The sequence below is a fragment of the Pipra filicauda genome, unplaced genomic scaffold (genome assembly GCF_003945595.2).
Source record: "Pipra filicauda isolate LSUMZ 115617 unplaced genomic scaffold, ASM394559v2 scaffold62_size3274119_pilon, whole genome shotgun sequence".
Taxonomy (NCBI): domain Eukaryota; kingdom Metazoa; phylum Chordata; class Aves; order Passeriformes; family Pipridae; genus Pipra; species Pipra filicauda.
The window spans coordinates 386,715-410,695 of record NW_024104787.1 but is presented as its reverse complement, the minus strand read 5'-3'; the positions used below and the strand labels follow the sequence as shown (position 1 = coordinate 410,695).

The following is a 23,981-nucleotide window of genomic DNA, read 5'->3' as shown; positions in this document are numbered from 1 at the left end:
CTGTTGTGTATTATTCAACTTTTTTCTCGTTCTTTTAAGGTGATAAATCTTCCACCTTGATCCCTTGCTGTCATCTCTCAGTCAAAGCAAACTAAGAGGTGATCACCAGGTTTAGTTTTTAAATTCTTAGAGAAATGATTGAAAAGTTTTCAGATAGCTGGAACAGGTGAAGTTTGGCTTCAAAGAGCAAAACAAAGAGCATAGAACTAAATGTGGGGGGTTATTTCAATTTGAATTCCAAGAAAGCAGAATTGGATGTTGTGTGGTTTCTGTATTTTGAGGGGGAGAGGCATGTGGATTCTCCAGCCTAATATGATACAAAACCTGTAGTAACAAAATGTGAAAGTACAAAGTTAAGGAGGAAACGCCCTGTGTTTTCCTGCTGAGACAGAGGTGAGGTCTGCTGTTATCTAGAATCTTCACTACTGAGGGAGGGAACAGCACATTGATTAAACACCAGGTATGGAGAAATAAAAAACTTCACACATGGTGAAAGCTAAGTAGTGGTAAAAGCTCCCTGGGGGAGGGAGTAGTCAGGTAATTATTCCTAGAAAGATTAGGTAGCCTCATACATTGAGGAGAGGGATGTGTGTTTGAGGTTTAGAGAAAAATAGTACCATTTATATCACATACTTGCTACAGAGAGAATTTGGGATAGCAGTAATGCCAAAATGAACTTCTGAAGGGCTTGCATTAGTATGACACAGTGCCATACACCAGCTGTGAGAAAGGCTGATGCCATGCTGGGCACATCCAGGTACTGTGTCAGTGAGTACAGAGACTCATCCTTTCTCTCTACGCAGCTCCAAGCCTGGGGGAAACTCATGATCAGGAAGTTAATAGTTAATGGGAGGGATCCAGGGAGGACGAGCACTGTGCATGTGGCTCTCCTTGCCTGGGGACAGGAGAGCAAGTGCCAATCCGGGGAAGATGGGAGCTGAGGCTGATAAGTAGGGTGCCTGCAGCTTTCCCATGAGTAGGATTTGGGATTCAGTTAACTTACAGAAGGGTGTGTACATGTGAAATAGGAGGGAAATCTGGAAACCTTGCAGATGCTCAGAAGAGAGAGCAATTAGGGAAGCCCTCATGAATACTTGTTGTGGGACTTAGTAATGAAGGTCAATGCTTAAAGTTTAAAAAGAGAAGAGTTCTGCTTGGAGAAAACTGCATTCTGTTAACAATAAATCATAGAATCATCATAGAATGGTTTGGGTTGGAAAGGCCATTAAAGATCATCTAGTTCTAACCCCCCTGCCATAGGCAGGGACAGCTTTCACTAGACCAGGTTGCACAGAGTCCCATCCAACCTGGCCTTGAACATTTCCAAGGATGGGGCATCCAAAGCTTGTCTGTGCCAGTGCCTCATCACCCTCACAGTAAAGAATTTTTTTCCTAGTATCTAATCTAAACCTACTCTTGGTTAAAGCCATTAGTCCTTATCCTATCACTACATGCCTTTGTAAAAGTCCCTCTCCAGTTCTCTGTAAAAAGTCTTTCTCCAGGCTATACTGTATCAGGATATTGTTTGGACCATTTGGACCAGATCTGTCCTGCCCCCTTTAGAAAGCAAGTATTCTCAGGCAGAGATACAACCATAAAAGGACTCCCACCTAAATTGGAGTGCTTTGCAATAAGTTCTGCCTGCATGTCTCTTATTGCAAAGCTGTAGTATTAAGCTATGAGCATTATGAGGAAGATATTTTCTCCTATTATAGCTAAAAAATAAGATTTTGAAGAGTAATTCAGACAAGATAAATCCTTTTTTTACAAGCTTATGTGTTTTATCTGGATATTACAGTGAACAAAGTCAGATGCTTATAGCCTCATGGTACCTTCCTGGGCCCTTGGGAGTGAAGATGCAGCCCTGCAAGTCCAATTCCTGGATCCCTCCAGTTGTTGCCTTGGTCAGAAGCTCAAGCCCTGAGCTCGTTGATGATGCTATCAGGGAACAAGTGACAGTGGCGTATGAGCTGGGAATGGCAAAGGAAATGAATGTGCAACAGAAAATGGGAAGGTAAAATTATCTGATTGCCCCCAAGAAGGTGTGGAAGGCAGTAGTACAAGTGATGAAAATTAAGCTGAGCAAAATGCATTTCCTGGTATGGTTCTCTGTCAGCCTGGCTGCTGCTGTGCTGGGGAGCCCTGCAGAAACCCAACTCCTGCACCAGTTTCTAGAGAGAGCTGTTGGTTGTATAAATGCTTTCAAATGTTCTTTCAGGGCTTAAACAAATTCATTGTAATACTGTAATTTTATGACTTATAAAAAAGTATCCAGAAGGATACATGTAATGCTGTGTTTGGAGATATGCATCTTCTGTGCCAGGTAAGTGAACAGCAATAGTGTTTAATAAGTGAATGCATGTGGATTTAGCAATTTTCAGGCTGTCATGTCTCTGAAGGTGAATTATAAACTCAGCTTTCCCAAAGGTCTGGAGCTCTAAGGAAAGCTGGGTTTAAACAACCGTGAAAATTCAGAGGTTTAGTATCACCGAAGGCCCTACAGAAGACCTGGGCTTCAAGGTTGTGCTCCTGAGAAAGGAAAACTGATAGAACAAAGAAGGCCAAAGGCAAACTAAAGAGGGAATAAGTGCAGCCCTCTGAGGTCAAGGGGAATCAAAACTGTCAGGTCAAACTCCTGAAGGTACAAAAGGAGCAACTGGATAGGAAGTCTCTTGGAGGGCAGGACTATTCTCTCTGACATGTTTCACCCTAGAGATTTCAGTGAATTTTGGAAGAAGAACAGTTTCTGTTTCTGGAAACAATGCTAATATTTGGGGAGTCTATTAGTTTCTCCTTCAGGATAGTAATTTACACCACAGGGTAGCTGAGGCAGCTGAGCTATCTGGAAACTCAGCCAACGTGTTTAATGTACTTGGCCAATTTCAAAGCAGAACAGAACAACTGCATGAACTAAACCTTGGAAAGCCAAATGGCTGATAAATTGGTGCCTCTGCTGTGAAATAGTCCTCCATCCTTGCAATATCCAAGTTGTGCTCCTGAGAAAGGAAAACTGATAGAACAAAGAAGGCCAAAGGCAAACTAAAGAGGGAATAAGTGCAGCCCTCTGAGGTCAAGGGGAATCAAAACTGTCAGGTCAAACTCCTGAAGGTACAAAAGGAGCAACTGGATAGGAAGTCTCTTGGAGGGCAGGACTATTCTCTCTGACATGTTTCACCCTAGAGATTTCAGTGAATTTTGGAAGAAGAACAGTTTCTGTTTCTGGAAACAATGCTAATATTTGGGGAGTCTATTAGTTTCTCCTTCAGGATAGTAATTTACACCACAGGGTAGCTGAGGCAGCTGAGCTATCTGGAAACTCAGCCAACGTGTTTAATGTACTTGGCCAATTTCAAAGCAGAACAGAACAACTGCATGAACTAAACCTTGGAAAGCCAAATGGCTGATAAATTGGTGCCTCTGCTGTGAAATAGTCCTCCATCCTTGCAATATCCAAGTATCTCAGAAACATTTCTGGATGTATCTTCACCTTACTACTGCAAGGAAGGTGGTCATCCACCTCTGAAAGCTGGGTTGGAGGTGAGGGCAGGGTGAGGTGCTGAGGTCTGTGTGTCTTAAGACTGGGTTGTGGATACACAGGATGTTCTTTGGAGAGACAAGACTGGTATTTCAGCCTTTTGAGACTCTTTTCCCCTTCCTTTTGCATGTGTCCAAAGCACTGGATGGCCCCACAACATAATCTGTTCTGCACAGAGGTTTAAGAGTTCCTCCCAACTTCCAGAACACGTTTGTTGGCAGCTCTCATTGAATTGAAAAGTCCAACAATGTCAGTGAGATGTGTCCTGCTTTCCTTTGGTACAAACAAAATCTACTGCCTATAGCTCGTGTTCATGTTGAAGCCTTGTTCAGCTGTGCTGTGGCATCTTGCTGGGTGCTGTTCTGGCCTGCTTTAATTCAGTTAACAAGCCAATTGAGAGCACAGAATTGTAAGAAAAATAATAAAAGGCCTGAAAGTTAACGATGTTTAGCAATGTCCTTAGCTGTAACGTAGGCAGTGGGCTTTCATGTGAGAATGGCTCAAGAAGCCAATAATGTTTGTATTTAAAAGATTGCAGAGATTTTTGTCGTGCTGAATCCAATTGTCAGTACATTGACACAGGTACTTAGAAACTACTAAAGTTTTAACAAGCACATAGACAGATTTATTTCTTTCTTTAAGAGAATTTTAGTGAACCTGGGGGATACAAAAATCAAACACAGAGAGAAGCCTTTCGCTGCTCTTCCAGGATGTTGAAATGTTCATTTTGTCTGACTTGTAAATTCCCCCTCTCAGGCCTTGGAGAGGGACTGCCTGGTTTGCTCTCCGGCTCGCTGAAATGTGCAGAGCTGGAGCTGCAGCTGGGAACATCTGGCTGCGATGTGTCACTGGCCAACATACAGCAAGGATGGATGCAGCAAAGCAGGGGAGAGCAAAGCAGAATCCACATGTGTTCCTGTATGAAATACCAGGTCAGATGAGACTGTTCAGGATGCACTGGCATCCCTCGCACACATCCCTCCCAGCTCCGAGGGAGAACTGCCCCTTCCCTGGGAATGGATGCTCCCTCTCTTACCTGGGTTTCCCTTCATTTCCACAAGAGCACTTGCTGCTTCTACCCTCTTTTCACAGCTCTCGTGAATGCACAACTCTGCAAAAGCAGAGCCACAAGCTCTTCTTCACTCATTTATGTGGGGTTGGCAGTAAGCTCCTCTGTTCATGGAGATTTGCCCAGCACCTGTTCTGAAATAAAGTTGATAAAGCTGGAACAGAACTAAATGAATCAAGTGCACAGAGAAAATAAACTGACTTTAAATGCAAGAAGGTATGGATTTGCTATTTTCCCAGTGTTAATTTAGCACATATATACGCATGCTTTCATAAGGATGAATTTGAGCAAAGCTAAATTAAATGTCAGAGAGTTGGCAGTGCCAGGAATCTCACCTCCCAGATGAGCACCAGGAGGTTGTGCCAACGCGCTGCTGTGTGTGCTGAAATCTGAGGGGCACTTCTCAGCCCAAAGCTGTTGCTGGACACAAGGAGCTCCTACCCAGCTACAGGGCCTCCATCCCTAAAGCTGCCATTTCCCTTGTGTTAAAACAGGGCAATCTGGAGAGTAGCTTCACTAAGGGCCTGGGATGAGCATTGCAGCTAACAAGGCTGCTTGAATTTACCAGATTTGCTGCCCCCTCTGTTTAGCTCCAGTTAGCACCCCCAGGTCACCTGGAAGCTGAGTGGTGTCTCAGCAGGCTTTAAAACCCTCTCTCACCTGGGGAATTTCTGTCCTCCCAGAGGAGCAGGTGACAGATGTTTTTAGGATGAGGATGATGTTGCTGAACCGCTAATAGCCAACTCCCCCTTATCTTCAAGATTCTGGAGCCACTGTGCCTCCTGATAATTGCTGCAATTTCCCCCAGACTTCTTAATTCTTAACACTCACTCCTGTGAGATGCCCCCTGCAGGTACAAGTTTGTATCTTAGCAGTACCTGAAAAACCATGTTAGTCCTGAGCTTGGTATTAGGTGGTGAAGAGGGGCTCTGGCAGAATTAAGAATTGTAGTGGTTTGAACCTTGTTCTCCCCAGAGGCTAAGAGAAGTGGTAGACCCCAAGGGGTGGAAACCCCTGGAAGTTTTGAAGTTCTGCCCAATGGGCGCTCCTGCAGAAATGTAAACATACCACAACCAGACCGGAAAAGAAGAGTTGTAGTTTGGTTGTAGGAGAAGTGGCCATGTTGTAGAGCCACGAGGAAGGGGCTCTGAGCCCCTTGGGGCCTCTGGCCCCCTCCCAGCCCCTGGCTGGGGGCTGCAGGGACCTGGAACAGCATAAAGCTGGGCTAGGTGCCTGTAGTATGCCGGGAGATGTTTTCTCCATGGGCACAGAGCAGCAGCCGACGCTGACCAGAGAAACAGTGGCAGAGAGCCAGAGATAAGAACCTGAACTGAAGAAGCAACAGAAGCAACATGCAGCTGCAGAGGAGACTGGAAGGAGAGTCGAGGAAAGGAGAGCCAGCAGCTGAGAGCCAGAGTTCCTACCAGATCCCCAAAACTCCTTTGAGACCTCCTGGAAGGAGGAAGATGATGGACTCTTACTTGAAAGAGCCTTGAAGTGCGACATGCACCTAGAGACTCCGAGAGGAATGCTTGAACTTGGCTTAACACTACCAGACCTCTGTGTCTTGTGAGATGGTGAAACGACCTTGTCTGGGGTTACGAAGTCCACGGAAGACCCCTCGGTTGTGAGGCGATGGGGCCAAGAGAGAGGCTTGGATACCTCCCTTGTGGATGCTGGCAGAAATCCAGCTATCAGCTGCTGCATGCATGAGAAGAAGAAACCTGCTGCCTCAGAAGATGCTGCTGTTCAGAGACTGGAAGGGATCTGTCCTTCTTTCCCTCCTGGACTTTTATTTGGAGGGGAGAAGAGATCTGATCCATTGTAAATACTATATGTCATGGTAGAGATAGTTTGTGATCATGTGTATAATGTGATATGGTATTTATTTGTACAGTCATTGTAATATATTCCCTTTCCCCACTTTGAGTCTGGTGTGTTTTGTCTGGAAAAACCCATCTCACATTAGGTTGAGATGTGGGAGGGGGAATGGAGCTAGGGAATTGGATGTTGGGGCTATCTCAAACCATGACAAGAATGTATGTTTTCAGTCCCCATTTGGGGACTGAAAAGTCACTGCAAGTCCCTTTATTTAGACATAAGGAAGAAGTTTTTTACAATGAGAGTGGTAAAACACTGGCACAGGTTGCCCAGAGAGGTGGTAGATGACCCACCCCTGGGAACATTCAAGGCCAGGTTGGAACAGGCTCTGAGCAACCTGATCTAGTTGAAGACGTCCCTGCTCACTGCAGTGAATTTGGACTAGATGACCTTTAAAAGTACCTTCCAACCAAAGCCATTCTATTATTAAATTATTCAATTATTATTATTATTCAATTATTATTCAGTTATTCCCTTGCTCAACTTTATAGTACTGATAAAGCTTAAATATTAATACTGGCATGTTCAGCAACTATAAAAAAAAATTAGACCAAGTTTTGTCTGGAGCTCTCTGGTATCCAAGAATGGTGGCAGATGTGATTACATAGAAATGTCATGCTACTGGTGGGCTGGCAAGAAAAAAAAATAGCATTTTCTTGCAATCACTTTCAAAACCAGACAAACTTTGTTTGCAATTGTATCACAAGGGAATAGCAGATTTCACAGGTGAAACTACTTGTTCTATAATTGGCATTTTTGTGATTTAAAATGAGCATATGCCTGGCCAAATGCAACAGTGGGGGTGGCTTCGCAGGAGTGGAAGCATTATTTTGTGCTTGGAAATGGTGCCTTGAAAGTTATTCACCTCTTGGGGATACAGAAAGGCACAATCTTGATCACTGAAAGGGTAGTGAAGTCCCTGGAGCTGCACAGGGGATTGTGGTCTTTCTTGCAGTGCAATTTTGCACCACAAAGAACAGGGCCAGGCATCTCCTCTTACCTGGGAGACTTGTGAGCAGCCAGGTGGTGAAACCATTTTTGTGTGTCAGGCAAGGAAAAGATCCCCCGGTCCTGAGGGAGCAATGTGTAAAAGCCCCCCAAAGCATCACCTGACTGCACCAAGGGCCTTGCACTTTCATAGACATTTTCAGAGACCTTCAGAAGAGAGAGGAATGGGAGGGAACATCTTTGCCCTTCCATCCACCTACCTGTAGGAAGGAAAAGAAAATGAGGTTTCTCCTAATGACAGCATTCTGCAGTAGAAAGGCTTGATGTGTGACATCACCCACCCCCAATTCCCCTGCAGCATTACAATATTACATACTTAGTATCCAGGGATGGAAACATTTTAAATTGTTGTTTGAACTTCCTGACATTATTTTAAAAGATATCAAAGCAGAAACTTGGTTTTCTCACAAGTTACTTTTAAAGAAGCATCACTAGTGGGAAATGTTAGAATCTATTTTTATTTATTTATTTGTGTTTTCCTCAGTTTGACCAAAAAAATTGATTGATTGGTTTTAATCTCTTCTTTGACATTTTTGGCAAAAATGGGCACTTTGGACTGTTTTCCTGTGAACAATAATCAAAACCAAGGAGAGTTCAAGTGTTTTGAGACTCATTACACTTGAAAAGGAACCAAAAAAGCCAGACTAGGTGGATTGGAAAGTGGTTGACTGGAAGGACCTTGAGAGGAAGAAAAGCAGTTCCATATTTCCAAGATAAGATCCACACACAAAAAAAGGATATTTGGTGTTACTAGAGAAGAAAACTTGCTGTTACTGTTTACTGGAGTCTCCCTTTCACTGCAGATTCTGCAGTGCTGTCTGCTCTCCCAGCTGCTGCTGGGAACAGCTCCTTGAAGTGTTTTTGTGCTCAGCCCTTGCCACAACCATTTTTGTTTGTTTCTCGGTCTTCTTGGGTTTAGTAGCATTTTTGTTTAGTGCAAGTATTTTCTGTGTCTTGTTTTCTATGCATTGTATTTGCCTATTAACTGCTGTAGAAATTGCTGTTGAAATGTTCACCCGCCTCTTTCCTTCGGCAAGCACCTGCTTTCCAGCATGTGACAAATAGTTTCCTTTTTGTATCAGTGAACACTATCAGGAGAAACCGTGTGGAATATGCGATGCAAAAGTCACTTCCTTTTTCGGTTTAGGGAATTGCTTAGATGTGAGATCCAGCTGCTGAAGAAGACCCAGGAGCCGCAGGAGAGGTTGCTTACCTGTGGTTGAGGAGGAGAGCGCAGGTAAAACACTTGATGCAGCCTGCCCACAGGCAGGCAGGAACGACTGCAGGAACTGCAGGGGGTTGGTTTTCCACAAGCAGGGATCACTTCCCAGCTGTGAACGTGGGGCTCTATGCCCTGCTTTGTGCCCAGTAAGGGCTGAGCACAACCTCCTTCCTTCTCCTCACATTGGTGGGCAACAGCCAACTCAGTCTGCCTCTGTGATAGATTGGAGCTACCTCTTTCCTTTCAGGATACTGTGACTAGACTGCTCCAATATCTCCTCCCCCTCAGGTTCACCTGCTCTGTTCAGGGACCTGTCTTCACCCTCTCCCCAAATGAATGCTTGGCTCACCACACAGCAGAAAATGGTCTGTTTATTCTGTGATTCGCAGCCATCAGCAGAACTTTCACATTGAGTTCACAATAGAAAATAAATAAGCCAAGAAGATGAAACATGTTGGTGTCATTCCTCTTTTTCTTTTAGTTTCAGCACTGTTGGCTATTCACTACAAACATGTGGGCCAGTGTGTAACTCAGTCCTTTTCAAATGGGGTTGCCATGAATTTAGCTGGTATCTTCTGGCAGTACTGTGCTGCTGTGTTTATATTTGAACAAGTTCCCTAGAGTTCAAAGCTACTGGGACTGACACAAGATTTCTCTGAAAAAGGGGTAATGTCTGACTACTCAACACATGGAATATATTTACATTGCAGAATGAAGGCATTTTCCTGCCTCTCTTTATAAGACACCAGCAACATGCAGTGACAGGACAAGAAGGGATAAGTGAAATCATTTTAATATAGTATCAATGTATGAGAAACCACAAAAGAAAGAAAACATTTTCTGGAAAATTCTGCATATGTATATATTGCATTGAATAGTCTTACAGAAAAATTTACATCAGATACATGATTTTAAATATTTTAAAACACTGATTTGAAGAGGACAACAAATTGATTTCTCTCTTTCTGTACAGACATGTGAGTGTGATTTTCTGTTACTATAGTTTGCTGTTCTTCAGGAAGAGTACTCGTATTCTTCAGCACTGCGGCGTCCAAAATCCATCCAGCCCATGTAGTCTCTGTCATTTATCCTGTGAGTAGGATCAATGTTCTGTACCCTGTTTCCCATAACTGAGAGTCTTCCAGTGGAACCTTAAGAAAAAATGTTTGGGAGAGCAGAGAGTAAGTGGACATATTATGCAAGTTCACCCATTTTCTGATCTGTTTTGTACTCAGATGCCTGCAATAATGGAAGCTCTTGGATATAACAGTTGTATTACATGGTCTGTATTGTGTCATTGGGGAAAATATCAAGAGAAATATTACTGGTCCTTAAAGTGGCTTGGATTTTTTTATTGCAAAATAAACAGATCATTTTCTCCTTCCTGCTGCAGGAGCATTCTGCTACTGTCTGCCAGGAAGGAATATGGATGCATTGTTCCTTTTTCCTTCCTTTTTCACTAGAGAGCCCAAACCATTTTGCACTCTTCCTTATAAGGCTCTATGCTTGCTTGCTGGTATTGGGAGAGTTAATCTAGATGCAAAATAACCCTCTTCTTGAGAGCAGGCTGAAGCCTGAGACACCACAGTCCCACATTGCTTAAAGAGACATAGATGTAAGTACAGTCCAAGTTCAGTAACAAGCAGGGTAAAGTTATCAATCCCAGGTTTTGTGGAAAAGTGGGAATAGTCTTAAAATGGAGAAAGTTGTATCTGGAATTTATAGCTAAAGAGACCTATTGCTGGAATAATACAGGGCTTATTACTATGTCCGTGATTTTTTAACAGCTTATCCAAATCCTTCATAATTCTGTTCACAGCAAGGTCAGATGCTGATCTATGATCTTGCCTTATCCTTTCTGTCTTCCTTGCTTAAAGCATCAAAGAGAAATTATTTGCAAGGAGAATTTATCCTTTAAAAAAAGGTCTACAATCCTCTATTTTCACATCATTATATGATGTAACTAAAAAATGCAGGGAAAGGTAAATTACTTCTGTCTGTACTCCCTGAAAACAGATAAAATTGACACATGCCAATAATTAGATTATCTTAAGCCTTGAGTGAGGAACAGATTCAATACACTCAGTGCAGACTGAGGCTTGGGGAATACTTGAACTGATCAAAAAGGAAAAGAAGCCCAAATAAAATCCCACAGATCCAAATCTACACAATTCCCTTGCTTACACTCCCTGAAAACAGATAAAATTGACACATGCCAATAATTAGATTATCTTAAGCCTTGAGTGAGGAACAGATTCAATACACTCAGTGCAGACTGAGGCTTGGGGAATACTTGAACTGATCAAAAAGGAAAAGAAGCCCAAATAAAATCCCACAGATCCAAATCTACACAATTCCCTTGCTTACAGTTTCTTGTGTTTTGAAGAAACCCTGGGGACTCTGTGCTTTTATATTTCAAAGTCTTCCTCATGTAATGATTTATAATGAACATGACTCACTAAAACATAAAGCAACTGCATTGTTTTGTTAGGGGTTGCAGAGCGATAGGAGAGCTGAAGGTACGAAAACAACAGAAAAAGCGCCGTGTGTAAGACATTTACCTAGAACAAAATTACAGCAAATTTAATTATCTCTAGAAAAGAATGTCTACCATTAAATGCTCAAAAACCCTAGAAATTCACATTCATAATTCAAAAAAAAGTAATTAAGTTAATGGCTCCTTAACATTATAACCAGTCAGGGCTAAGACAGCACAGAACCATCGCTCAGATGTTGGTGCTTAAGAGACATCTGAGCCTGTGCCGTGACCTGTGGGCTGTAAAGGCTCCCCTGGTGCCATTATGCTCTGGTCTAGCAAGGGCTCCTTAGACAATAGTAAATATGTATGTTGCTGACTTGATAGCTACACCATCTCTCATGCCAGATTCATGCTGAAAGCCTGCAGAGGAATATAACTGAAACCTTGAGTCACAAACAGTGTTTATTTCTTACCAGCACCTTAATTACCTTTTCTCAGACCACCGGAGATTTCCTGTGGGTACTGCAGAATCAGTGTACAGCAAACATATTCAAAAATTGTAGCAGCTCACCTATGAGGCTGCCATCAAGCCCTAACTCTTTCAGAGAACTGAACTCTCTCACCATTTTACCTGGAAATGCTGTAAATAATCAGCATTTCTATTAATCACAAGGGCAAATGCCACCACTGGTGTCTGGTAACACTAGCAAAAGCCCAGATTCTCTTTCCCCCTAAATGGAATTTTCTACTGAGTGTTATGGTTTAGACAGGTTAGAAGTGACTAATACAGAGTGTTCTGCAGATATTTCTGAAGTGCTGCCCAGAACCTTCATGTTAAATGAGAATATAATGCTCCAGTGGGAACACTGTATACATCGTTATAAATTAAGTAAATAGTTTTTGTCCCTCTGAATCTTCTCTAATGAGCAACATCTACGAACCAGAGTCCAGCTGGCCTAGTCACATCACAAGGATTCCATCATCTGCTAGCAGACACTTCGTAGAGTGAATTATATATGTCAATAACACATATTTAGAAAATTCTCCTTCGTATTAATACTTATCAAAAAGACATCTTAAATCCAAAGGGATTTTTTTCCACTTCATCTGGTTAAACTGTTTGGAAATGTCAGCCAGGTACTTAAGAGTATATAATGGATACACAAACTAGAACAAAGTGTTCTGTTTCCATGTAGGTGAGCAACAATGACTAAACTGGGGAAAGGTAACAAGGATTCTGCTTTGTAGACTCCTGCAATAACATCCTTATTCAATAACAGCTTTAAGAGTAGCACTCAATTAACGAATTTCATATCTGAATTCTCTTTCCTTTAAATTGTATGAACTGCTAAAAGAAGTTCCTTAATGGATATTGTGCAAATTGCTAACATAAGATGAAATCTCTCAGGCTCCATTGAAAATTATTCTTTTTCTGTTGTTTGTAATATGTCTCTGTTCTGTGTACACAGATGAGTGTGTATGGCTGCATATGTAATGCATAAAAACGCACGTAGCATCTCTCAATTGCAGACCACCAAAGATAAGCATAGGGCTTTGCCTAGCATAGAGGTCAGCAATGAAGCTATCAAGAGGCAAGGGTTAAATGATCTGCATTGTGTGGAGACACAGGAGCAGAGAAAGCTCTTCCTTATATAAAGTGAACTTTATCCTAAGCACAGTTTAGGACTGGGAGTGAATTAATTTCTCAATGTCTGTATGTCCAGGTAATCCTAATTACTGGCTTCTCTTGAAGTCCTCCTTCCTTCTTAGATGCTCTCTTTCCCTGTAGTACAAGGGACAGACTGGAGTGAAACTTCCACAAGTAAACAAAATTTGTGTAGTGGCTTTTGTTGAGCTTGGAAGTCAAACTGCCCATAGTGTAACTCTGTTGAGATACAAAGCAATACAGAGATGAGCCAGCTCAAAAGGAAAAATGTTTTCTTGGGCAAGTTTCAGTGGTCAATGATTTTGAGCCCTCATTTTTACTAGTAGCACAGATGGCACGTGTTTTGGCTTGTATAAAATATACACTACAAGATGTCAGCAGGGACAGCTTTACTCTTTCTCTAATGTAATACAATTGTTTCCTCAAGTAATTAATAAATCTCATGACAAGAATTAAGCCCTTTAATACCATTACTCTACTGGTGCTTCATGTCGTTGTTACACAGTGCCATGGAGGTTTTAAGTAACTTCAAAATTGCATTCCCAGGCTGCCTGAGACCAAAACCCTATCAGCAATTGACATGTTTTGAAGGAAATGTGCTTTTACTTATCACTGCTTTTAGTTATTGCACTCATAAACATGAATTTTGATGTTTCAAAAGCTTTCACACTTTTGTAATTTCCTCTGGGAACAAATATATGAAAAATCCAATACTCAGAAGACTTCCCTGGTACGGGTATTTCTGGTTGAGGTGAGGCTAGATATTTGGTCTGTATTTACGCTCAGTAAAGTTTTCCTGCTCTTCTAAATTTAAAAAGGGGAGAAAGGAGTTTAGCTAAATGAAAAAATTTGAAGAAAATGTAATTACTGTATTTTATCTGAGATATAACATACTGAAAATACCAACAAAATAATAAGACTACGAAAATAGTAGTTAAAAATAGAAGCTGGACTATAGCCTGACAGGTAGATGACATCTTCCTCAGTTACCTGTACATGACACTGTCAGTGGCTGCTATGTACAAATAATTTTTTTTTTTTTTGGAGGAGTTTTGCAGTAAATAAAGGAAAGCTCTCTACTTCAGGAATAATCAGGCAAAATCTAAATCCTATCTTCTCTAAGACATGTTAGATGATGAGGGGGTTATCTTAACACCTAGGTATCCCTGCAGGAAATGCCACCGACACAGAAGTAGCACAGTGAGCAGGCTATCCCCAGTACCTTTTCTGGCTTGCTGGAGATACTTGGCCAGCAAGGCGCCAATGTTGGCTCTTTGGTCGATGCTTCCATCCAGCCGTGCCATGGATTTCAGCGGCCCGGTGGACGAAGGGGCGCGGATATGCCGGTGATGTTCTGCCAAGCTCTGCTCAAGCTCAGCAGCCAGTGGATTCCCGGTGTGCGAGCCCACGGTTTGCTGCCCGAAACAGCTCACCGAGAGCACAGCCAGGAACACACAGATGCAAATACCGCTGTACATTGCTGGGGAGGAAGGGAACAAAAGGCTGTTAAAACAACCAGATGTACTACGTTGCATGCCGTCCCTAACCTCTTCTGCCTTTGGGGGTGCTGGTTTCTGAGCAAATCGGGGTTGTGTTGGGCTTTTTTTAATGTAGCTAGCTGTGGGATCTGTCTTAAGTTGCAAAACACATAAATAGCTAAATATCCGTTGATAAAAGGAAGATACAGTTAATTAATTTTGTTTTTTCTGATGTGGTGTGTGCTATGTCTCCCTAGTCTACTCAATTCTTATTTGCTTTTATTTTTTGGAAGTTGTATTTCATAAAAACTTAAGTGAGATGAATCCATCTCTGTGAAAAAAAAATCTCAGGATTCAAACATTTCGGTATTTTGCCATTGTACTAAAACCTGCTCTTATTACAGGTACTCAGTTTTGACAAGTCCTATGAAGAGCCTATATTCTACCAACCTTCACTGAGTTGAACTTCAGTGTTCAAGAGATTTCATCTCATCATAAACAAAAAGTAAAAAGAAAAACTTGTCCCAAGGAAAGAAAAAGCAAAATCTAACGCCTCTGCCCCAAAGCATTTGATCTAATAGCTGAGGTGGTAAAAGGTGTTTAGTTAAAAGCCGTAAAAAATAAAGTGCAACTTAATAATCTTCTTCATATAAAACAGAGAATTCAGATTTTAACATGTACTAAGCAAAACAATGTTGGTTTACTAAATTGTTTTATCACATAAGCTGAAATACTACTTTTTCTGGAAACAGAGAAATTACTCCCAGTTATTAGGAGAAACAAACTACCTCGTACTTAATGCTATGGGGGTCATTTCCATTTATAAATACACATGAAATATCCCAGCTATATGAAAATTTTTTAATCATTTAAGTGCTTTAAAAGTACACCGAGCCTAACCTTTTAATTTTAAAAGGGGATAAAATTAAGTTTATTTGCCCAACACATACACTAGATTGAAAACATTTGTGATGTATAAACATGGCAGTTTTAAAGTATTGTTAGGATATGAATAAACACGCTCATAAGATCACCCCAGCGTGGTTATTAGTGATGTACCTGTCTAGGCTGGGTACTTAGAAACGGAAGGTGAGCTGCATCCTTTCAACCTCCCTGATTCCTGTATTTTTTACATACACACACACACACACACACACACACACACATGTACTCATGTCCATCCTATCGACTCCAAAGCCAACAACTCACCACCGCTGGCTGTTACCCTTCCCAACCTGCCCGGTGGGGAGCCCACCGCCGACCAGACCACCTCTCCCCGCATCCCGCGCCCCGCGCTGGGGACCGCGCCCGTCGGGAGCGTCCGGAATCACTCTTTCCCCGGCGGATCCGGTGCTTTTCGCCCGGCAAACAGCGGGATGCCCTCAGAACCGCCGCACAGGTAGGTGCCAGGCATCCCCCTTTCCTTTGCCTCCCTCCCCCCTACCCAGCAGTGGTGCCGTCAGAGGAGAGTGACAGGCGCTCCCTACCTTTCCGCTGCGGTTTCCCAAGGTCCGACTCGAGTTGGGAGTAGCGAGTCCCGTGTGTGCCCAGGCAGGGAAGTCAGGGGAGATTCAGCCTCGGCCCCTTAAATAGCGGCGGGCACCGCGGCGGTGTTTACACATCTCTGACGCAGCCGGGGCCGCCGCCCGCTCAGCCTCCCGCTACATCGCCCCCCCGCCCGGCACCGGGGGGTGTGTTCCGCGGGGGGAGTGGGGCTGCTTCCCCGCACTCCCTCCCTCCTTCCCGCCGGCCGGCGCCCCAGCGGCGCTGGTTGCGGGGGTGTGCGGGCTCCGCGCGGGGCCGGCCCCCGACGGGCGCCCTCGGCTGGGTACGGAGGAGCTGGAAGCCTAGGCTGGCTTCCAGCTGGGTATTTAAAAAATGCTCCTGACCGGAGGTATGCCCGCGCCCACCGCCCCGGCGAGAGGCTTCAGGTGGGGCTCATGCCCCAGCACAGGCAGCACCGGCCGTCGGGATCCGCTCCCGGGCCGCGGAGGGCGGGCTCGCTCTGACTGCGCTCCCCAGCTGTGCCAGGTGCGGGGACTGGGGCGTTGTGTTTCGCCCTCTGCAGCCTCCTGCGACCTGAGCGCGGAGGCACAAACGACTCCATCCCCCGCTTCCTCCCCGGAGCTTTCCCGAATATCTGCTCAGGAAGACGGGAAGCTCATTTTGTTTAGAAGACAAAGCAAAATATAAAGCCAAGGACGATGTCCTCAGAAAGCCGAGGATGGAGATGCCTTCGACGTGGGTTCTCCCTCACAGACCCCAGAGCTACCAATCTCCCCTGGTCGCTGCCGGGACCGCTAACCCTTCCCGCGCCCTCCGCCGGGCCGGTGCTTCCCTGAGGCGATCATCGCCAGGTCCACGCAGCAGCCTCGGACGCCCTCCCGCCTCCTCCTTTTCGGGGGGTGGAGGAAGTCCCCTCAAGCTCGGGCCGCCTGGGCTGCCGCGCCGAGGCCGCAGCGGGACGGGCAGGGCCAGCTGGGGCAGCAATTCCCGCATCCGTAAGGTCCCGCCCGAACCTCCCTGCAGGGCATCCCCCTGGAACAGCCGCTCCTCGAGACCCATCTCTGGGCTCCAGCGTCACCGTGCCCAGTCTGTGTCTTAAAATTTACAGCTTGGGGGCAAGTGAGTCCACCGGTTGCTTTTCCCTCTCTGGGAAGGGAGCCGGGGAGCCCTGAGACACCGAGGCTCCCCTGGGAGCCGCCTGTGCTGCGCGGAGCGTGCGGGGGTGCAGAGTGCCGGCTGGGGCGCGGGTGCTCCTAACCCATAGAAGACAGGGCTCCTGGGAGGGAGAACAGCACTGCTTCCCCATCCCGTTTCCTCGCGCCGGTCCTGCCGGCTGCACATCGCCCCGCGCATCCCACCCGCGCCCTTCCCGCCGCGGCCGGCAGAGGGCGATCCAGCTGCACGAGGGAAATAGATCCACGGAAAAGTCACGAAGTCCCGTGGCAGGAGGGTGTCACGAGGCCTGAGAGTGGGGAAAAGCTAACCTGTCGGCCCCTCCTCAGCGCGGGGGAGCCCTGGCTGCTAGTGGCCAGCGGTGGCCGAGCTGAAGGCGCGGGGAATGCCGAGGCGCCGGCGTTGATGGAGCGGGACGGGCGGGAGAGGGATGGCGTGGCTACCGCGTCCAGGCGCCCTGGTGGGGCGAGGTTTGGAGGTGGCGGGGATGGCGATGGACCAGCTCTCTCACCGCCTTCCAGCCACTGACAGGGCGTTGCCGAGTGGGATACGGCACCTGAGCTGCGGGCTGCCTTTCATCTCCCACACCGGTGCCGGCATCAGGCAGAGTTGCCATCCCAGGTTGATTAAAAAAAAAAAAAAAGTAAAATCAAAACCTTTTTTGAAAACAGAAATATAAGTTGAAGAAATTTGCCAGCCGTGAAATTATTCCAGCAGTACCTGTCGAAGTGCTAGTTTAATAGCTGTGTCTGTCTCCAGAAAAAAAACCCCAAAAAACCAAAACACAAAACCAAAAAATACCCAAAAGCAAATGGTAATATTCCTGATAATTCAGTTTCCCTCTTTTGACTTGGTGTGAAAAGTACTCACTACTATTAGACAATTAAATAGTCAACACTGAATTGAACTGTAGGTGTCTGGGAAGTGTATCACAATCTTTCTGGGAAGACACAATAGCAATTCTTATATAGTCACATCAAGCCCTTGTGAACCTCTGTAGACAATGAGTTCCCGAGGGACCAGCCCAAAGCTTAACAGAAGAGAAAGACAGAGCACTTACTAGTTTATGCATATACATAATTCATATCGGAGGGATATAAATATAATTGCAGGCATTTAAGTCTGATATATTTGCCTGATTGAACAAATACGCACTATAGGAGTTCATTTATGTTAAGCTGATTTAGAGTATAATTTCACTTATAAAATATATCCAGGACTGGACAAATGGAGTGAGAGAGAGTGTGTGTGTGTGTGTGCACAGGTGTGGTAGCCAAACTTCCTCTTTGTGTTCATGAATAGACAGAAAGGCAACAACATATGAAATGGAATAGAGAAAACAGGAATGATGTCAAGTTATTTAAGTCAGCAGTGCTGCACCATCTGTAACTTGGGTAATACACTTTTGAACACCAGATTTTCCTAATTGTTTGAAACTCTTGGCAAGTTGCAATCCTTGGTAAATATATGTTAATTAACGGCATTTTCAAATTGTTTTGAGCAGAGATAAAAGACCAGACAACCTGTTCAGCATGAGCAAATATGACATCAGTACTCTGAGGTGAGTTGCCTGCAGAAACGCAGACTATGTATTACTTCACAGATGTGGCACAAAGAGGAAAGAATTGGGGTTCAATTTGTGGTTTAATTTGTGGTTCGACCAGTGCTTTTGTCAGGTGCTGGGTCTAGATGTGCATCATGGATGAGTAGAGTGTCAGCCACAGGAGGGCCTTGTGCCGCCATCACATGTGGGGTAAGGCAGAGGCTGCTCAAGCACATGACTTCAGCCTTAGATCACCAGAAAGAAAAGTACTTTGACTGCACCAGAGCTTGAGTGATATTGCAAGAATCCAAGTACACATGCAAAACAAACTTAAATCTAATGTGAACCCTGCAATGCAGTAAATGCTAATATAGATGTATCCCTGAGGTGGAAGCTGGATGATACCATAGTTTAGATACTTCAGGCTTTTTAAAATTTGTTTTCTGGCAAGAGTCTGTTAAAAGAGTTGAGTTTCTCTAACCTTTTCCCCTTGATAATCAAGATGTCTCTATCCTCAACTGCTTTCTCTATTTATTTGCCAAACATTTTCTCCTGTTTAGCTGAGGCAGCAAAAGACAGTGTCTAGCTAAGCATACATTTTGTGCTGTTCCAGCACAAAGCTGGGAGTTGGGTTTGGAGCAAGAAGGTAGCATGAGAACCGAGGGATGGAGATATTTCCTTATAACTGTTCTGCAGTGGGGATGGCCAGCATCACCAGTGTAAGTAGTTAGAGCACAAGTCATGGTGCTAATGTCTCAATCTCTCTCTGCTGTGAGCTGGAGCAGAGACTGTCTGTGAGTGACAGAGTGACAACAAGCCCAGCTCTTTCCTGCAGCAGTAAGCAATGCAGGTGCTGTGCAATACTTCCTTTCTGTCCGTGTGCATGTGACTTTTGTCTCTACAGGATATGTTTTCCTTGGCAATGTCACATAAAATTTGCAGTAGCATGGTTGTCACATGGACAGCATGGCAACATACATATTTGATGCCTTTTCTTTTTAGCCAAAAACTCCCCATATGGATATTACTCAGTGTTATTGTGTGGCTTTGGACTCCAAGACATTTAGGCTGAAAACTAAATATAGCACCATATACCGCTAAGTATATTGGGACTTTAGACCTTGAGGGATAAAGCCAGGTGACTATGCTGTGGGACCACGTGGCTTCATGTCCAACTGTGTAACAAGGAATACTTTCTTTCATTTCTGAGTATTTCATCTTTTTCTGATTATTACTCTGAAAGTTCTTTTTACTTTCGTCTGGACCCTGACACTTATGGGTAACATTCTGTGCTGTGTTGGGTCAAATTAATGTGGGGGTTTTTATGTGAAACTGCTGGAGTGGCAGTCTGGAGGATTACAGTGAAGTAGGAATAATTGGCAGAGGACAGGAGGAAAGGGAATGGTATGGTTTCCTGGAACTAACAGATGAATTAGTGAATAGGTTATTAAGACCAACTGCATGAATTGTAGATGTAAAAGCCTTGAATATATTTTAAGACAGCACATTGTTCTGCTGCTATTTTTCTGGGTGTTGATTCAGACATTATATTTTTGTCATTTAGTTTTTAAAATTATTTTTAATTTTAATTCAATATTTTCTATCAAAAGGTCTAAATACTTTCATGGTAGTCTCTTGCCTCTGAATTCTCATCCCACTTGAGAGGAAGGTAAACTCTGCTTGGAGTCAACCCAAAAACCAAGGGAGAAATTTTGGTCTTGGGCAAGTGAATAGGAGTAAGGAATCTGGGTCCTCTGCCTGAAGAGTGCTGACCTCCTTTCACAAAGCTGTGCCTCAAACAAATATATTAGTCCTTGACTAACATAACTAAAGAAGGATCCAGTAGAAGCAGATCAGCAGAGCTGGTGCTGAGGATGTTTGAACACTCACAGGCTGCTCTGCAGTGGAAATAAAAGAGGAACAACTGGGAATGACCATAGAATTATAAACTGGTTTGGGTTGAAAGGGACCTTAAAGATCATCTAGTTTCAACACTTCTGCCATGAGCAGGGACAGCTTTGACTAGACCATGTTTCTGAAAGCCCCATCCAACCTATCCTTGAACACTTTTAGGAGTGAGGCATCCACAACTTCTCTGGGCAAACTGTTCCAGTGTCTCACCACCTTCACAGTAAAGAAGTCTGTTTCGAAAGTGTACTCCTGGTGTGAACTACGTGCACTAATGTAAATTCACTCTTTGCCTTAGAATAACCCATTATTCTGCAGTTGTGTGAAGAAGGAAAATAAGAGGATAAATCCCATTTCCTGGCAGAAGGGTTGGATTGTTTAGAAAAATAGATTTCAACCTGTATCCCATGAAATTCAGGCAGCTGGTATGTAAGCTCCATACAGATCAACTGGAAAACTTACTCATATGATGTCTTCAAATTTTGTTCCCCGTGGTTTCAAGAACAAATGGTGAAGCAAAACAGAGAAGAATCCAGAGTCATTTTCTAGAAGACCACCCAATCCCAAATCACTTGGGTTTTCATATGTTTTTTGTTTGGTTTTTTTTTTCCTCTCTGAAAGACCAAATTGATTTTCTGTGGGAATTTGCTATATGTATCTTCCAAAATGACCTTAGTATAGAGGTTTTCATGCAAGCTGAAAACTGGAAAAGGAAATCAAAGTGCTAGATAAAAATGATAAATATACGTGAAGTGCTTGCTGCTGGTAAGTTCTGTGTAATTTCAGCAATATTTTGAGCATTATAGTAGAGCTTCTCTTGCTTGTTGTTACCTCAGTTATATGTCCTGCACCCCAGGAAAGTCCTTGTCCTTTTTTTAGAGGAGAAGTTTTAAACAGACCTTGAGTCTTCTGCCTTCAGACTTGAAGTACCTGCTTCATCAGATATTTTTTTTTTGAGAAAGCAGCTGTGATAGAACTCTTGTAGATGAAAATAAAATACATATTCACAGGCACTGGGATCTGTTTTACATTGATGGGATTGTTTATGGTTTTAAATTATTGTATTTTATTCCATAAATAATATTTCCTTTTATGTAGGAGAAACCAGTCCAACAAACTTCAACATATGTATGAGTTAATTTATTATAAAAATAGACTACTACAGAAAGGAAATACATGATACCTCTTGTACTTTTTAAAATACTTTGTGCTTTTCAGATGTTCTTTCCACCTCCCTGCCGGCACCTGGACAAAATTGTCTTTTCCACTGTGTGGCAGTAACAGAATCCTGTAGGAGACACTGTTTGCTCCACAGTACTCTCCTTGGTAAGGAGACTAATCAACTTTATCAAACAATTTAAAATCAAAAAGAGGAAGCTCTATAAATGACAAGTACAATGTATTAGCTTCTTGTCTTCCAAACATTTGCGGTTTTCATCTATGCTAAAACTAGAATTAGGACTTAAGAATAGCAAAGTAATTTGACACTGGACAGACTGGACAGCCAATAAGGGCTTTTTAGTGTCCTTCAGAAGCAATAGTGCTTTCTGCTTGATATGCAAGGACAGCTGGAGTCTTGTTATTTCACTTCTACTGTTAAATTATGCTTTGTAATATGGAAGAAAATTGAATTAACCTGGATGCAAAGTATGAATTGTTATTCTGACAATTCCTGTTTAAATAGAAATGCCAGAAATGTCCATGGAAGGTGTAGGTGCTACATCACTGTTTTAAATGGCTAGAATAGAACAAAAAACCCCAATGTTCTTTGAACACCAACTCTGACTGCATTGCAGTGAACTGAAGAAAGGAATTTGGTATAAGAGTGTTGTAAAGAAGACACATTAAGGTCCAAGGTATTGCCCATTAGATGAAGTCAGTATTCCCCACTTTTGAAAAGACTACTCCAATACTGACTGCCCAGCAACGTCTCTTGGATATACTGAAGGATTGTTACCTGCTATGTGCCAGGTCTAACAGTTATTTGTGCCCTGATATTACCATGTTCAGAAACAACTACTTATATGACCACAATAACATAATTAAAGCCTCCAGGAAGTCAAATTTATTCGACCTGTTCAGCTTCTTCGAAGGCTGAGGAAAAAGAGACAGTTAACTCAGGGCTCTTTAAAAATCTTCCCACTATCCCTTAGTGAGTGAATCTTCCCTTAAAAAAGCAGACAAAACTCTTCTAAATTAAAATTTTTTTTTTCTGAATTATTAGGTATAAATATATTTTTAAAGCACTGGGAACTAAGAACACCTACTGATGATTGGACTAGATGATTTTAAAGATCTTTTCCTATCTTAATGATTCTATGTTTCTACAATAGAAAAGAATTATCACCCAGACAGAACAACTAAATCTAAGGGGAGTGATTCTTTGGAAGCAGACAAACCTTGATATATACTGCTCATTACTAGGAGCAGCCTGCTGGAGGTGGACTGATCTAGGAGTGTTGGGAACCTGCTCTGATTTGTGTTTAAGAGAAGCCAACTGGGTCTCCTGGAGTGTCACCATCACAGCTTTGTCCCCATCTGATTGACGGTGGTGGTTGCCTGCACTGTCCCGCACATTTGGTACTCCATTTTTCAGGATTCAGTGATATGCTCCATGCACAGCTGCTCACACAGGTGCTGTGCTTCCCAGCGTGACCCGTGTGAGGACACAGTTCTTTGGGAGATAATGCCAGCGGGAGGACAGCAATGCAGATACATTATAAGTGTCAGCTTTTTAAGAGCTGGACTATTGTCCTCTTGCTCTAGCAATCTAATAGAGCAACCACTGTTTGGATGTATGTAGGCTCTGTCAGGTGGTTGTTGGACACTTGGTCGGGATAATCGATACCTGAAGTGCTCATCAATGTCCGTGTAGTGTTGGATCTGATAATGCTCTTGTCGGACCTACCAGCGACTGCATTAGATGGGTTGGCATTGTGTGTCATTCTCATAGGAGAGTTCAGGTCATGAACAACATACTCTCAGATCCTTATTTGCATCCAGTAAAATTGTGTTTAATCTTTTCAGGCTTGGTGTGGGGGAAGGATTTCAAGTAGGTCAGTTGGATATCAGAAAACATGGTATCATCTCCAGCCATAAATAATACAGTGATAAACTGTTTGATCAAAACATTTTGAAGTGGAATCAGCCACCACATCCTAGGACACTACTGAACATAAGGTCCACACTTCACATTAATCAATATCTAATATCTCAGTTATATTTTAACATAATAGAGAGATTAGCTCAGGTTAGTTCATTGCTTTTGTCTAAAAAGCTTCTTCCTTCTTGTTAGTTTGAGTCACTATCTTGAATTTATTCAAAGACAATCTTTTAATTTTTAAATAATGCTATTAATATAATTGCTAGAACTGTAAGATTAAATTGAAATTTAGATCTTCATGCATTTCTTTTTATATTTATGAGTAAGAATAACTCTGAATATTCATTTATCTGGTTAATTTTCATTCACCTCTTCATATTTTCATTACTAATCAAAACAAAAAGAAAAGA

General features: G+C 43.2%; 1 protein-coding gene across 1 annotated transcript; it reads right to left on the bottom strand.

The window, feature by feature from the left end:
* Window positions 1–9,068: 9,068 nt before the first annotated feature.
* CCK (cholecystokinin) lies at window positions 9,069–16,048 on the bottom strand. Its single transcript, XM_027718920.2, has 3 exons — window positions 15,826–16,048; window positions 14,083–14,340; window positions 9,069–9,866 (listed from the first exon to the last, which is right to left on the bottom strand). Exons 2-3 carry the CDS (start codon window positions 14,336–14,338, stop codon window positions 9,730–9,732), a joined length of 393 nt encoding a protein of 130 aa, XP_027574721.1. The 5' UTR covers window positions 14,339–14,340; window positions 15,826–16,048; the 3' UTR covers window positions 9,069–9,729.
* Between the last annotated feature and the right edge of the window lie 7,933 nt (window positions 16,049–23,981).

What these genes read in the sequence shown, in the direction of transcription:
- CCK (XM_027718920.2), bottom strand. Translation starts at nt 14,338, where the DNA reads ATGTACAGCGGTATTTGCATCTGTGTGTTCCTGGCTGTGCTCTCGGTG. An exon ending in TCTCCAGCAAGCCAGAAAAG is followed by an intron (nt 9,867 to 14,082) that starts GTACTGGGGATA and finishes TTTTTTCTTAAG; the next exon opens with GTTCCACTGGAAGACTCTCA.